Source organism: Oncorhynchus mykiss, chromosome 19 (assembly GCF_013265735.2).
Source record: "Oncorhynchus mykiss isolate Arlee chromosome 19, USDA_OmykA_1.1, whole genome shotgun sequence".
In the NCBI taxonomy this organism is placed as follows: Eukaryota; Metazoa; Chordata; class Actinopteri; order Salmoniformes; family Salmonidae; genus Oncorhynchus; species Oncorhynchus mykiss.
The window spans coordinates 12,161,200-12,177,631 of NC_048583.1; the positions used below are offsets into that span (position 1 = coordinate 12,161,200).

General features: G+C 46.4%; 1 protein-coding gene across 6 annotated transcripts in view; it reads right to left on the reverse strand.

Annotated features, from left to right (window-relative positions):
• LOC110497375 (lipopolysaccharide-responsive and beige-like anchor protein) overlaps positions 1-16,432 on the reverse strand; it is a 328,302-nt gene that overhangs the window by 228,180 nt on the left and 83,690 nt on the right. For 5 of the 6 annotated variants that reach the window (XM_036954302.1, XM_036954301.1, XM_036954300.1 and 2 more), the window contains 8 exons: positions 14,512-16,065; positions 12,520-12,692; positions 10,602-10,755; positions 9,481-9,661; positions 4,986-5,116; positions 4,041-4,148; positions 3,436-3,577; positions 2,801-3,149 (listed from right to left, as the gene is read on the reverse strand). In XM_036954302.1, the coding sequence (XP_036810197.1) occupies positions 2,801-3,149; positions 3,436-3,577; positions 4,041-4,148; positions 4,986-5,116; positions 9,481-9,661; positions 10,602-10,755; positions 12,520-12,692; positions 14,512-16,065 (2,792 nt within the window). The remainder of the gene's footprint in view (positions 1-2,800; positions 3,150-3,435; positions 3,578-4,040; positions 4,149-4,985; positions 5,117-9,480; positions 9,662-10,601; positions 10,756-12,519; positions 12,693-14,511; positions 16,066-16,432) is intronic. The other variant, XM_036954299.1, reaches the window with a different exon arrangement.

Below are 16,432 nucleotides of genomic sequence, written 5' to 3' on the forward strand. Positions count from 1 at the left end.
GTCTGTCTACACAGGGTGTCTGTCTGCACCGCTGTCACTGAGACATGCAGGACTTTATGATGAACTACTGCTGTGTGTTTGAGCATGAGCTACCTGAGCAGAGCTGGGCAACTCCATGTTGCCCATAAATTGCCCTAATTGATGTGATAACAATAACTAAAACGATAGCTTTATAATATTCATGTACACCACAGTTTAAAAATATAATTTAAAATACTATTACTAGTTTGATGGTTGTAACCATTAATTGTCCCATTAACAAACCACTCATTTCAGCAAACGTATTTTATTTCAAACTTCACATTTCTCTAGAAAAGGCTACTTATCATCATGAACGATATCAGCAAAATGCCTGCGAGAAGTGATCGGTGGGGTCAACAAAAAAATGGTTTATCGTCCCAGCTCCACCCGGAACCATTTGAGTCTCTTTCTCATTATTGTCAGAATCATATTCATTTGTTGTCTTAAAAGATGACTCAAATCTAAAATAAGTACTATTTTAAATATTTCAAATACACTTACATTCTTAATTCTCACTACACTCACATTAACATCTGCTAACCATGTGTATGTGACAAATACATTTTTTTTATTTGATTTGATTTATGCAGTTTGGGTATGCTCTGATGGAATTTCCCTACAATCTGAGTGATAATGAAAAGCTAGAAGTCTGCACTCTCACACAGACGGTAGAGATTAGAGTAGACCTGAGAGAGAGAGGAGCAGGGGAGAGCAGAGCCCAGACCTGAACACAGACGGTAGAGAGTAGACCTGAGAGAGGAGCAGGGGAGAGCAGAGCCCAGACCTGAACACAGAGGGTAGAGAGTAGACCTGAGAGAGAGAGGAGCAGGGGAGAGCAGAGCCCAGACCTGAACACAGAGGGTAGAGATTAGACCTGAGAGAGAGAGGAGCAGGGGAGAGCAGAGCCCAGACCTGAACACAGACGGTAGAGATTAGACCTGAGAGAGAGAGGAGCAGGGGAGAGCAGAGCCCAGACCTGAACACAGACGGTAGAGATTATACCTGAGAGAGAGAGGAGCAGGGGAGAGCAGAGCCCAGACCTGAACACAGACGGTAGAGATTAGACCTGAGAGAGAGAGGAGCAGGGGAGAGCAGAGCCCAGACCTGAAAACAGACGGTAGAGATTAGACCTGAGAGAGAGAGAGGAGCAGGGGAGAGCAGAGCCCAGACCTGAAAACAGACGGTAGAGATTAGACCTGAGAGAGAGAGGAGCAGGGGAGAGCAGAGCCCAGACCTGAACACAGACGGTAGAGATTAGACCTGAGAGAGAGAGAGGAGCAGGGGAGAGCAGAGCCCAGACCTGAACACAGAGGGTAGAGAGTAGACCTGAGAGAGAGAGGAGCAGGGGAGAGCAGAGCCCAGACCTGAACACAGACGGTAGAGATTAGACCTGAGAGAGAGAGGAGCAGGGGAGAGCAGAGCCCAGACCTGAACACAGAGCACAGCCACACAGTAGAGAGCAGAAACCATCAAGATAACCAGGCATCTCCGAGCCAGAGGTTTCAGGGTCTGTGAGGGTAGGCGGATCCTGGTGGGAGATAAAGGTAGAAGACCAGAAGAGGGGTGTGCTGACCTGGGAACCCCAGCCCCCGGACCTTCATCTCTGGGTTAGAGGGGCCGGGAGCTGCCTGGGCTGGGGCCAGCTGGGGGTCTGACTGGGGCTCCCCGTGGCGAGGTAGAGCTGTTACTCTATGCTCTCCAGCTCTCCTCCTCTCCAACGCTAACGGCCCCGGGAGCCGCTCTAATCCCACCAGATATGAGGAGTGCCCAGAGTCCTGACAAAGCATTCCACAGATAAAGAGGCTGAGGATCACAGGGATGCCTCGGAATTCCCACCGATTGGAAGAGGAGGAGTGCGAGGGATGGATGGGGGGGGGTGATGGAGAAACGCTTTCCTTCTTCCTTGGCATGAGAACCTTGACTAGGTGTCTCTCTTCCTGTGGAGGGAGGGGGGGGTGTTCTCTCTCTATCCCTCTTGCTCTCCCTTTCCCCTTACGCTCTCTCCCTTTTTCTCTCTCCCCGCTTCCTTTGTGTCTGGTGTGCCCCAGGGACAATTCCCCCAAATACAAACCAGACCTCTCTCACTTAGAGATGTCTGTATAGTCTGTATAGGTACAGTACACCCACCCACACACAGCACCGCCTTGGGTTCCCACTAAGTCTCTAACCGCTCGCCCCCTCACTCCATAGGGGATCCATCTAGCCAGCTTCTCTTTCCCTTATTATAGTACCAGAGAGACAGACAGCCTAGCCCACGGTGCAGACAGAGAGAAAGAAAGACCGGGAGAGAGAGAGACGAAAAAGAGAAGCTATTAAATATCAGTGACAAGGTGAAAAGAAACAGCTTCCTGCTGGCTGCCACAGAGTCGTCTTTTAGATCACTCTCTCTCTTTCCCCTCTTATTCTCTCCCTTCCTCTCTGCCTCTGGCAGATGCCTCGATTGTTTTGATGCGTTTTCCTGAAGACAGGTACTTTGTAGCCCTGTTTATTTGTGTTGAGAAGCCACGTCGACAGGCAAACCAGAGAGCTACAGGGATGGGGTCGGGGGGTGGGGGGGGGTGGGGAATACAAGAGTTTAAAAGGGGGTCTGTGATGGTAGTGGGGTTCTGATGTGATGCTTCCTCGCCTTCACTTAGTACATGTTCATGTTGGACCGTTTCAAGGTATGGAGGGGAGGGGTTAAGAGCTGTGAGGAGGTGAACCAGGTCAAGGGGTATTTAAAAAGTTAGCAGTCTTTGAGAGACTGAGCCCTGATTCTAAAACTCTGTGGCCCACGCACCTGTCAAAGGATCTGAACTGGTTGGGGTTGTTTCCCATAGCAGCTCCCAGGAAGGCCGGCGGCAGAAGGCTGGGGTCCACCATGATGTCATCAGCAGGCGCCGAGACCAGGCTGCGCAGGATGTCCTTCACGTTCTTCCCGCCCCTGGCGTCCGCCGTGGGGTTGTCTCTGTGACCCCTGACCTCTGAGGAGAGGGTGGACAGAGCCTCGGACACGGCGTCGGGCCCCTGGGCGGTGGTGTCCGCCTCGCTGGGGGCCACGGAGCTATGGTCATCCCCGATGCCAGAGTCTCGGCGACGGAGGGACACACTGCTCTCCAGGTCAGGACCGCCAGAGACGGCATTACTGTCTGATGGGAGGAATCATTAAAGGAGGTTTATAAACGTTGAGAAAAACCTCAACCTGCTCATGAATGAGAATGAATGAAAATGAATGAGAATGAATGAATGAAAATGAATGAGAATCTACAACAGCACATCTAAGAGATTGTAAAGACTAATCAACACACCAGTACATTTCAAGACATTTGGAAATTCCATATATAAGTAATGTATAAGAGAGAGATTGACATGTTGAGGGATGGACACTTGGCTAGATGGAGCTCCTCTGCGTAGCCATATGGGTGACGTGTGTACCTGCGCTCCTGGCAGACTGGCTGCGCTGGGGGAGTTTCTTGTCGTTTTGGGGCTCCAGGATGTCTCGGTACTTGGACACCATGAGAACAGAGATGAAGTAAACCACGGCCAGGGCCAAGAACTGAGCCTGCTTACTGTCCTCCTTTACCCAAACACACACAACATGCAACACAGCTATAATACAGCACACCGCCAGTCTGTAATATGTTTGAGTATGTACAGATGTATGATCTTTATTTGATCACCCTGTTGCAGAAGAAATTTCCCGCAATACAGGATTTTTTTTACTTGTAGTGTATTTAAGGTTTTAATAAGGCTTCTGGAATATGTGTAATTTCCACTGTGAAATTTCAGACTAGATTTTATAAACACCTACAAAAATGTAATAATAATAGACATTTCCTGTTCCTGCAGGAACAGTTTCCTGCTGTAGCAAACTGGCTCAAATTAAGATCCTACATCTACACAGTATTTAAAAAAAATAAAATCATGGGGTCTTACAAAAAGACAGCAATAACAAGTTTTTGCAATGCATAGGTACTGCTATTTATTTGAAAAGTTGACTCGTTTCAACCTCAATCTTTATCAAAGTTTTGTAAACTCACGATATCTCTGAAGACCACGGCTCTGAGGCGGTTGATGTCCATTTCCTGTAGCAGACGGTCCATGTCTCTGATGGGAGACATCCCTCCTGTCACAACATCAACAGGGCTCTGCAGGTGTAGAACACACGCACACACAGACACGCACACAGACAGACACAGACACACACATAATAATGTAAGCACCTATTGCTGGTTAATGATGAAAATACCATCATCAGTTTTTATACTCTACCCAGTGTCCGAAACTAGACTTCTCTGTAAGTCGAAGATATCACAAATGATAACCGACTGTCATGGAAGGTGTATGTGTTAGCAGAGGTTAACCTCAACGGCCCATTCCACCATCAGTAGAGTGTTGTAAATCAACCCATGGGAAGTGTATAGTTGGCCAGTCCAGAGACTCAGACCCTTAACATAATGGGTTTACCATAGAGCCACTCACTGCATTATGAATGAGACTTTACACACTGGTTTCAGGAAGAAAAACTGTTTTACTGGAAGTCACCATATCAAATGAAAAGGCCAACAATGACAAAGGGCCTTGTCTAGTGTAACAGAACAGAGGGCGAAGTAATGCAATAACATATCAGCTAATGCAATAACAACTCTCTGCTATTACATAGAGAGGACCACAAAGGGATGGCTTCCTGCAGGGGAAGTATTGGGATGCAACGCAAGACAAAGGACGACTTAGAGGGATGCTTACAATTCACTAAGTGCAGTGATCCTACTCAACTAATATACAGGAGGAGAAATGTCATCAATTATGGTGTTTCTCCATGTCTCCTAGGGAGATCGGGAAATGTAAAAACATTTTTTTGGGGGGGGAGGGGGTATTGCTAGAAAGTCAAGATTCCCGAAATGACAGAAAGAGGAGAGGGAGGGGGAGAAGTGTGTGTGGGGGGGTGAGTCTGTGACTCAGTGAGGAGGGATGATACTACTTGCCTGCGCGGGCATGGACTTGGCGGCTCCCATGAGGCTGTGCACGGCTTGCTGGCCGCGGGCGCTGTCCTGGCTGGGCTTGAAGTGAGACTGCTGCTGACATTCCAGACAGTTCCTCACAGCCATGGCACACACTGCAGAGGGAGAGATATTGGAGAGAGAGAAAGAGAATGAAAATAGGCTGTGTACACATATTTTGAAGATGTTATTGCAGGTGCAGCAAAATGCTTGTGTTTCTAGCTCTGACAGTGCAGTAATACCTAACAATACAAAACAATACACACAAATCCAAAAGGAAAGAAATGAAGGAATCTCAGAATGAGCCATGTCTGAGTCCGGAATAGAAATATATGATGGTGTGTATAGACATGAGTAGAGGTCGACCGATTAATTAGGGCCGATTTCAAGTTTTCATAACAAGTTTTCATAAAAAATATTTATTTTTTCAACTTTATTTAATCTTTATTTAACTAGGCAAGTCAGTTAAGAACACATTTATATTTTCAACGACGCCCTAGGAACGGTGGGTTAACTGCCTCGTTCAGGGGCAGAACGACAGATTTTTAAATTGTCAGCTCGGGGGATTCAATCTTGCAACCTTACAGTTAACTAGTCCAACGCTATAACCACCTGCCTCTCGTTGCACTCCACAAGGAGACTGCCTGTTACGCGAATGCAGTAAGCCAAGGTAAGTTGCTAGCTAGCATTAAACTTAACTTATAAAAAACAATCAATCATAATCACTAGTTAACTACACATGGTTGATGATATTACTAGTTTATCTAGCGTGTCCTGCGTTGCATATAATCGATGCAGTGCGTATCGTTGCTCCAATGTGTACCTAACCATAAACATCAAAGCCTTTCTTAAAATCAATACATAGAAGTATATATTTTTAAACCTGCATATAAATCCAGGTTAGCAGACAATATTTACCAGGTTTAATTGTGTCACTTCCATTGCGTTCATTGCACACAGAGTCAGTGTATATGCAACAGTTTGGGCCGCCTAATTTGCCAGAATTTTACGTAATTATGACATAACATTGAAGGTTGTGCAATGTAACAGGAATATTTAGACTTATGGATGCCACCCGTTAGATAAAATACGGAACTGTTCCGTATTTCACTGAAAGAATAAACGTCTTGTTTTTAAAATGATAGTTTCCGGATTCGACCATATTAATGACCAAAGGCTCGTATTTCTGTGTGTTATTATGTTATAACTAAGTCTATGATTTGATAGAGCAGACTGACTGAGTGATGGTAGGCAGCAGCAGACTCGTAAGCATTCATTCAAACAGCACTTTTGTGCGTTTTGCCAGCAGCTCGTCGCTGTGCTTTAAGTGTTGCGCTGTTGATGACTTCAAGCCTATCAACTCCCGAGATTAGGCTGGTGTAAACAATGTGAAATGGCTAGCTAGTTAGAGGGGTGCGCGCTAATAGCGTTTCAAATGTCACTCGCTCTGAGACTTGGAGTGGTTGTTCCCTTTGTGGAGTGATGGGTAACGCTGCTTCGAGGGTGGCTGTTGTCGATGTGTTCCTGGTTCGAGCCCAAGTAGGAGTGAGGAGAGGGACGGAAGCTATACTGTTACACTGGCAATACTAAAGTGTCTATAAGAACATCCAATAGTCAAAGGTTAATTAAATACAAATGGTATAGAGAGAAATAGTCCTATAATTCCTATAATAACTACAACCTAAAACTTACCTGGGAATATTGAAGACTCATGTTAAAAGTTTCATATTTTTTATTTATTTTACCTTTATTTAACTGGGCAAGTCAGTTAAGAACAAATTCTTATTTTCAATGACGGCCTAGGAACAGTGGGTTAACTGCCTGTTCAGGGGCAGAACGACAGATTTGTACCTTGTCAGCTCAGGGATTTGAACTTGCAACCTTCCGGTTACTAGTCCAACACTCTAACCACTAACCCTGCCGCCCCATATGTTCTCATGTTCTGAGCAAGGAACTGAAACGTTAGCTTTCTTACATGGCACATATTGCACTTTTATTTTCTTCTCCAACGCTTTGTTTTTGCATTATTTAAACCAAATTGAACATGTTTCATTATTTATTTGAGGATAAATAGATTTTTTTTTGATGTATTATATTAAGTTAAAATAAGTGTTCATTCAGTATTGTTGTAATTGTCATTATTACAAATAAATAAATAAATTGTCCGATTAATCGGTATCGGCTTTTTTTGGTCCTCCAATAATCGGTATCGGCGTTGAAAAATCATAATAGTCGACCTCTAGACGATGTGCAATATATGAATAGAAAAGGTGTGTACAGCAGTAATTAGATAGGATGAGCCTTGACTAGAATATACATGTGAAGTGAGTAAAACAGTATGTAAAACATTATTAAAGTGACCAGTGTTCAATGACTATGTACATAGGGCAGCAGTCTCTAAGGTGCAGGGTTGAGTACCGAGTGGTGCCGGCTAGTAACAGTGTCTAAGGTGTAGGGTAGAGTACCGGGTGGTAGCCAGCTAGTAACAGTGTCTAAGGTGCAGGGTTGAGTACCGAGTGGTGCCGGCTAGTAACAGTGTCTAAGGTGCAGGGTTGAGTATCGAGTGGTAGCCAGCTAGTAACAGTGTCTAATGTGCAGGGTTGAGTACCGAGTGGTGTCGGCTAGTAACAGTGTCTAAGGTGCAGGGTTGAGTACCGAGTGGTAGCCAGCTAGTAACAGTGTCTAAGGTGCAGGGTAGAGTACCGGGTGGTAGCCGGCTAGTAACAGTGTCTAAGTTCAGGGCAGGGTACTGGACGGTGGTCAGCTAGTAACAGTGTCTAAGTTCAGGGCAGGGTACTGGACGGTGGTCAGCTAGCAGTGACTATTTAATAGTCTGATGGCCTGGAGATAGAAGTTATTTTTTCAGTCTCTTGGTCCCAGCTTTGATGAACTTGTACTGTAACTGCCTTCTAGATGGTAGCGGGGTGAACAGACCGTGGCTGAGGTGCTTGATAATCTTCTTGTCCTTGCTTTCACACTGGGTGCTGAAGATATCCAAGAGGAAGACACACTTCCCCTGGTGAAGAATTGGGCTGGAGAGCACTGTGACTGTGGACAATGCAGTTGCCGTACCAGGCGGTGATAAAGCCTGACAGCATGCTCTCAATGGTGCATCACTACATGTGGGTCTTGCCTGTGAAACAAACTACATCACAGAACATGAGGTAAAATATCCACTGTTTGATAACTTCAGGTAGGTTTCTGGCTCCTGCCACTGCAAGGGGGCATTTTTTACATTTTTAATATGATATATTGCGGTGCTATATTCCGAGCACGCTTTCTATTTTGCTTTCTATCTTTCTTTTATCCCCTCCCTCGTTTCTGACAAATGTAAACTCTGAACCGTCTAGATTAGAGGTGGAAGGAAGTATTTCATCTGGAATGGTCTGGAGTTTTACATTAAGGCCTTCAAGAGAGGCAGTGTGCGTGTTTGTGTGTGTGCCTGTGTGTGTGTGTGTGCCTGTGTGTGTGTGTGTGCGTGTGTGTAAGTTCCCCCTTGAAACCTTGTTACAGTCTACCCAAATCAGATAACTGCACCAGCAACAGGGAAAGAATGCCTCATCAAAAATGAATCTCATAACGGGAGATCTCTAAAAGCAGGCATGTGCTACGACAGCATCACTCTCTCCACCGAGCTCCCCACCAATGAGAATGGCCGTTGGGATAAACCCAGAGAAAAAGAACGCGACTGGATATCAGCTGAACAAGGTGGCGTACAGGGCGACCATTTTGTTTACGAGCTAGTTTGTAAGGAGTATTTAAAAGCACAAATGGATACCGGAGCACGGCCCATTACCCAAATGGAGCAGATGGTTTAAATCACCATGCATAGTCTTACTGTACTAGGGAGCTGAGGGGTGGGTTGGAGGTTGGATAAGGTGGTTGGTGTAATGTAGTGCCTGAATAAAATGAATAATGTAAAGCATTTGAAGTATATTTTATTCAGCTAGCAGAGCAGGGGTCTAGCCGTGTCTCGGAGCTGTCACAGGGTTACTTTAATAGACTGGAACATGAGGCAGAGAACGAGAGAGAGAGAGAGGCAGGCCTAGGGCTACAGCCAGGGCCATTACGGGGGAAAATCGCCTAATCATAGGCGGCCATTTTAGAGTGTTGCAGCGCAGAGGGGTTATAATAACAAGTTAAGAGAGGGCTGCTACGAGCCAAGAGAGAGAGAGAGAGAAAGAGCGAGGCTATATACGGAGAGCTTTGGCAGCTCAGGCTGCTATTAGAGTTTACTGCAGTCTGATATAGAGGGGGATCGATAAAAAGAGGTGAATGAGGAGGAAAAGGGTGAGAAAAGGAGGAAGTGAATGAAGGAGGAAGTGAAGAGATGAGGAAAAGAGGGAAACAAGAAGAGAGGACATGTAAAGAACAGAACAGGAAGAGAAGATGGGAAATGGGGAGAGGAGATGTGAAGAGATGGAAAAGACCAGAAGGGATGGAGGAGGAGAGAGAGGCAGAGAGGTTCTTCCATACGTACCCAGACGGAGGCTCTGTCTGAGGATACCGCCAGAGGACATGTTCTTCTCAGCCTCGATCTCGGTGAAATTGAGGGAGGAGGCGAAGATCAGAACATCCACCAGGTTGATGAGGCGCTGCAGGAAGGTGACCGAGGCCTCCACCGACAGACCCTGAGACGGCTCAATGTTCTCCAGATCATGCTGAGGAGAAGAGGGACAAACACCACCATCACTAGCATCATTACTGTCAAATCCAAACTAAATTATGACATGTAGCTATTAGTCAACTTAGGGACCCTGTTTGGTAAGAAAGGGAAATGGTTCAACGTCTGTTGAGCAACATCATCTTGTCAATTCAATATCCAAATCTGTCCATTTCAGATTTCAATCAGATTAAATCCTCATTGAATTCAAACCGGTCTTTGAATCTAATTATGATGGAATTGACCCCTGCTGTAGCAACAGCCACCAGTCCACACTGGACATCGTTTCCAATGTAAATGGTAAAGGGAGAGGTATGGAGGGGAAACAGACAGAGGACCACAGGTCCATCAGGGTTTATGTTATACTGGAGTGCTACTGTCACTGGGGTCAGACAGTACAAAAACACACTAACCATGTTAGCACTGGCCAACTGTAGTCTAATGTGATTGGAGAAAGGTCAACGGAGATGGATGGACAGGGATAACCCCCGGTGGGTGGGTGGGTACGGACGGACGGACAGACGGACAGACGGACAGACGGACAGACGGACAGACGGACAGACGGACAGACGGACAGACGGACAGACGGACGGACGGACAGACGGACAGACAGAGGCAGAGAGAAAGACGCAGAGAGAAAGACGCAGAGAGACAGACGCAGAGAGACAGACGCAGAGAGACAGACGCAGAGAGACGCAGAGAGACAGACGCAGAGAGACAGACGCAGAGAGACAGACGCAGAGAGACAGACGCAGAGAGACAGAGGCAGAGAGACAGAGGCAGAGACAGAAGCAGAGAGACAGAGGCAGAGACAGAAGCAGAGAGACAGACATACAGACAGACAGAGAGACAGAAACAGACAGACAGACAACAGAACTATACACCAGACCGACACAACAGACCGACACAACAGACCGACACAACAGAGTGTCTCTCACTGAGGAGGATGTGGCAGCAGAAAGCAGGGGCAGGATGCCTCCACAGGCCATGATGAGGTTGTCCACCACCTGAGAGATGAGGTGCACTGTGTTGTGGACAAACACCACATTCTCACTGCTGTTCACAAAGTCCATCACCGTCTTAGTGGAGTGACTGGGAGAGAGGAGACGGGCACAAATTACACAGAGGTACATAGAAGCTAAACATTATAACCACTGAATCAATGTACAACACAATCAATTCCTTCAGCGCCTTCAGAATGTATTCATACCTCTTGACATATTCCACATTTTGTTGTGTTACAGCCTGAAGTCAAAACTGACTCAATATTTTTTCCCCCTCACCCATCTAAACACAATATCCTATATAGACAAATATCCTATATAGACAAATATCCTATATAGACAGACTAATTTATTGAGAATGAAACACAGAAATATCGCATTTACATAAGTATTCACACTCGTTTACACTTTGTAGAAGCACCTTTTGGCAGCGTTTACAGCTGTGAGTCTTTCTGGGTAAGTCTCGAAGAGCTTTGCACACCTGGATTGTACAACATTTGCCCATGATTCTTTCAAAAACTCTTCAAGGTCATGCCTCCCGGGTGGCGCAGTGGTTAAGGGCGCTGTACTGCAGCGCCAGCTGCGCCATCAGAGGCCCTGGGTTCACCCAGGCTCTGTCGTAACCGGCCGCGACCGGGAGGTCCGTGGGGCGACGCACAATTGGCCTAGCGTCGTCCGGGTTAGGGAGGGATTGGTCGGTAGGGATCTCCTTGTCTCATCGCGCACCAGCGACTCCTGTGGCGGGCCGGGCGCAGTGCGCGCTAGCCAAGGTGGCCAGGTGCACGGTGTAGCCTCCGACACATTGGTGCGGCTGGCTTCCGGGTTGGATGCGTGCTGTGTTAAGAAGCAGTACGGCTGGTTGGGTTGTGTATCGGAGGACGCACGACATTCAGCCTTCGTCTCTCCCGAGCCCGTACGGGAGTTGTAGCAATGAGACAAGATAGTAGCTATATACAACAATTGGATACCACGAAATTGGGGAGAAAAAGGAGTAAAATTAAAAAAAATAAAAAATAAAATAAAAAAACAACTCTTCAAGCTCTGTCAAGTTGGTTGTTGAACATGGCTAGACAACCATTTGCAGGTCTTGCCATAGATTTAAGTCAAAAGATTTAAGTCAAACCTGTGTCTCGGCCACTCAAGAACATTCAATGTCGTCTTGGTAAGCAACTCCCGTGTAGATTTGGCCTTGTGTTTTTAGGTTATTGTCCTGCTGAAAGGTGAATTCATCTCCCAGTGTCTGGTGAACAGCAGACAACCATGTCTTCCTCTAGGACTTTGCCTGTGTTAAGCTCCATTCCATTCAGTTTATTTTTACCCTGACTCAAAAAACACTATTATTGCACACAGAGTGAGTCCATGCAATTTATTTTGCGATTTATTAAGCACATTTACACTTCAGGTCTTATTTAGACTTGCCATAACCAAGGGGTTGAATACCTATTGACTCAAGACGTTTCAGCTTTTCATTATTTATTCATTTGTTTAAAAAATAAATCCAGTTTGACATTATGGGATATTGTGTGTAGACCAGTGACACAAAATCTACATTTTAAATTCAGGCTGTAACACAACACAATGTGGAAAAAGTCAAGGGGTGTGAATACTTTGAAGGCTCTGTATATATTCTGTTTAAACCTCAGAGTTTTTTTCAACCCTTATTTTACATGCTGACTGAAAGCACATTCTCATTTACAGCAACAACCCGGAGATCCAGTTTGCAGGATAGACCATTTTTTGTTGTAAGTTAGTGAGTTGGAAAGTCGCCTGTCCGGCAACCATTCTAGTGTTAGAAATCAGATCAAAATGCTACGCAATTCTCCATGTATTTCAACCAATTCCCCTCCTTTACCTCCTCCACATCTGCACGTCAGTCTCAATGGAGAAGAGCAGGTCTGTGAGCAGGCGCTGGTGCATGTGAGACCAACGGAACTCTGGAATACGGAACATGGTGGAGCGAGCGGAGGAGCTGCTCTCGTTGGCCTGGCCTCCTGAGGCACCAGCTGCGTCGCCCTGAGGAACTTCCTGTGGTACAGCACTCAGGACAGTTAGCAGCAGCATTAGCCATATATATATATATATATATATGTATGGCTAATTCTAAAGCCAAAGCTAATCCTGTTTATATTTATATGGCTAAAGCCAAAGCTAATCCTGTTTGTTTGTTTGTATGTATGTATGTATGTATGTATGTATGTATGTATGTATGTATGTACAGTGGGGCAAAAAAGTATTTAGTCAGCCACCAATTGTGCAAGTTCTCCCACTTAAAAAGATGAGAGGCCTGTAATTTTCATCATAGGTACACCAACTATGACAGACAAAAGGAGAAGAAAAAAAATCCAGAAAATCACATTGTAGGATTTTTAATGAATTTATTTGCAAATTATGGTGGAAAATAAGTATTTAGTCAGTAACAAAAGTTTCTCAATACTTTGTTATATACCCTTTGTTGGCAATGACAGAGGTCAAACGTTTTCTGTAAGTCTTCACAAGGTTTTCACACACTGTTGCTGGTATTTTGGCCCATTCCTCCATGCAGATCTCCTCTAGAGCAGTGATGTTTTGGGGCTGTTGCTGGGAAACACGGACTTTCAACTCCCTCTAAAGATTTTCTATGGGGTTGAGATCTGGAGACTGGCTAGGCCAATCTAGGACCTTGACCACTCCTTCGTTGCCCGGGCGGTGTGTTTGGGATCATTGTCATGCTGAAAGACCCAGCCACGTTTCATCTTCAATGCCCTTGCTGATGGAAGGTTTTCACTCAAAATCTCACGATACATGGCCCCGTTCATTCTTTCCTTTACACGGATCAGTCGTCCTGGTCCCTTTGCAGAAAAACAGCCCCAAAGCATGATGTTTCCACCCCCATGCTTCACAGTAGGAATGGTGTTCTTTGGATGCAACTCAGCATTCTTTGTCCTCCAAACACAACGAGTTGAGTTTTTACCAAAAAGTTATATTTTGGTTTCATCTGACCATATGACATTCTCCCAATCTTCTTCTGGATCATCCAAATGCTCTCTAGCAAACTTCAGACGGGCCTGGACATGTACTGGCTTAAGTAGGGGGACACGCCTGGCACTGCAGGATTTGAGTCCCTGGCGGCGTAGTGTGTTACTGATGGTATGCTTTGTTACTTTGGTCCCAGCTCTCTGCAGGTCATTCACTAGGTCCCCCCGTGTGGTTCTGGGATTTTTGCTCACCGTTCTTGTGATCATTTTGACCCCACGGGGTGAGATCTTGCGTGGAGCCCCAGATCGAGGGAGATTATCAGTGGTCTTGTATGTCTTCCATTTCGTAATAATTGCTCCCACAGTTGATTTCTTCAAACCAAGCTGCTTACCTATTGCAGATTCAGTCTTCCCAGCTTGGTGCAGGTCTACAATTTTGTTTCTGGTGTCCTTTGACAGCTCTTTGGTCTTGGCCATAGTGGAGTTTGGAGTGTGACTGTTTGAGGTTGTGAACAGGTGTCTTTTATACTGATAACAAGTTCAAACAGGTGCCATTAATACAGGTAACGAGTGGAGGACAGAGGAGCCTCTTAAAGAAGAAGTTACAGGTCTGTGAGAGCCAGAAATCTTGCTTGTTTGTAGGTGACCAAATTCTTATTTTCCACCACAATTTGCAAATAAATTCATTAAAAATCCTACAATGTGATTTTCTGGAATTTTTTTTCTCATTTTGTCCGTCATAGTTGAAGTGTACCTACATCTTTTTAAGTGGGAGAAATTGCACATACATACATACATACTGTATATTATAAAGCACTTATCGTGAAAGACACAATTTACATGTAAATACATGTTAAGACCAGTAAATAGATGAAACAGTGATGACATACAGGTGTGGAGGTCTCCTTTAGAGCCAGTCTCTCTGTGTCTGAGGCCACACTGGACACATCCAGCCTGGCAATGTGGATCTCTTTGGTCTTGGTGGCAGAGCCAGGGCCCTCTGCTGCACTGTCTTTCCCTGCCTCCACAGCAGTAGCAGTGGCTACCTTCGGAGAGGTATCAGTCCTGGTGCTGGGGGCCTCTGTGGCCTGTGGGGCTTCTGGCTGGAACCCCTTGGTGCTGGGGGCCTCTGCTGGTGCCACAACCTGTGGGGTGTCAGATTTAGAGACAGTGGCCCCTACTGCTGCTGGTAGTATGGCCTCCAGGGCTGTAGGGGGCGATGTTGTGGACTCTAAAGGCTGCCGTGCTGGCTCTGTGCTGGTGGGGTCGGTGCCTGGTACAGACGGGTTAAGGTCAATCTCCTCCATTTTAGGGGGTTGTGTCTGACTCTCCTCAGGTACAGAAGCAGGTGGTGTGGCTTGACTTTCCACTGCTGACTTTGTGACCTCGGCAACACTCTCCTCTTCCTTCTCCTTTCCAGTTTTAACCTCCGTCTTGATCTCCTCTGCTTTAACCTCTTCCATCTTCTCCTCCTCAACTACAACCTCCTCTGTCTTCACCTCCTCTTCCTCCTCTTCTTCCTCCTCTCCACCAGCGACGGAGACAAAAGAGGATTCCTCCATGCTGTCGTCGGTGGAGCTGACTGACTGGACTGATGCCCCGACCGCTGACCCCTCCGCCACGCTGCCCTCCTGGCAGGCCGAGATGGCAGCAGAGACCTGTCCCTCCGGTCGCTTTGCCAGTTCTGGTTCCTTGGGTTCGTTCAGGGAATCTTCAGACATAAGAACGTTGGAGGCTTTGCAGCTGTGCGTTTCTGACCCCTTCTCTCCATCCGTTTGAGGTCTTACTACTTTGTCGGTATCAGACGTTTTAGCATCGTCGCTTGTTTCTGATTTAGCCACCTTCGCGTCATCAGTTTCTGGCCTGGTCGCTTCGTCTGTTTCAGCTGTGCTAGCTGCTGCAGCTTCATTAGTCTTGTCTGTGGCTGTCTCAGTCACAGCCATGGCCTCAACAGTCTTACTGCTGACTTTATCCCCAGTAAGTTTAGCTTCAGTCTCCTGTGGAGTAGCTTCAGCTCTGTCACCAGCACCACCTCTCTGATCCTCAGAGATCTGATTCTGGACCTGCTGTAGTTCCTCCTCTTCTTCAGCTCTGGCCAGCATGTTGGACACAGTTATGGGTGCTTGACCCCTCTGACTTCTATCTCCTTCTCTCTCTGGAGGGCTGGGGGTGGAGGCAGATGCTGTTGAGGTTTCAGAGGGAGGGGTAGTGTTGGGGGACTCCTGGTTCTGGGGGACCGCCTCTGGGTCAATGGTGAGCTCGATCACGGTGGAGGGGGCAGTCTCCTCCCCCTGATCCCTGTTGGTCCGGAGCTGGCCCAGAATCTCAGAGTCTCGGCTGGCCCCGGAAATGGTCCGGATACCAGCCGCATCGCCCTCGGAGCCCAGTCTCTGGTACTGACGGAACATATGGGCCAGGTTCTCCTTGTGCTGCTCAAAGGTTACCTGCAAACATAAACAAAGCAAAGCGTTTCGTTTGACAGGTGCCATGTGGGGCCTACAACAAACTTTAGACCAGATTTTAGCTACATAGATAGATTTTTTAAACATTCAAGTCATTAAGCAGATGCTCTTCTCCAGAGCGACTTACAGGAGCAATTTGGGTTAAGTGCCTTGCTCAAGGGCACATCGATAGATTTTTCACTTAGTCGGCTCGGGGAGTCGAACCAGTGACCTTTCGGGTTACTGACCCAATGCTCTTAACCACTAGGCTACCTGCCGCCCCCAATGACTGAGGGTCAGTGACATATCCAGAGTATCATCTCTTCACCATCTGGGAGTCAATAGAGGACAATTATCTGCTGTGGCATTT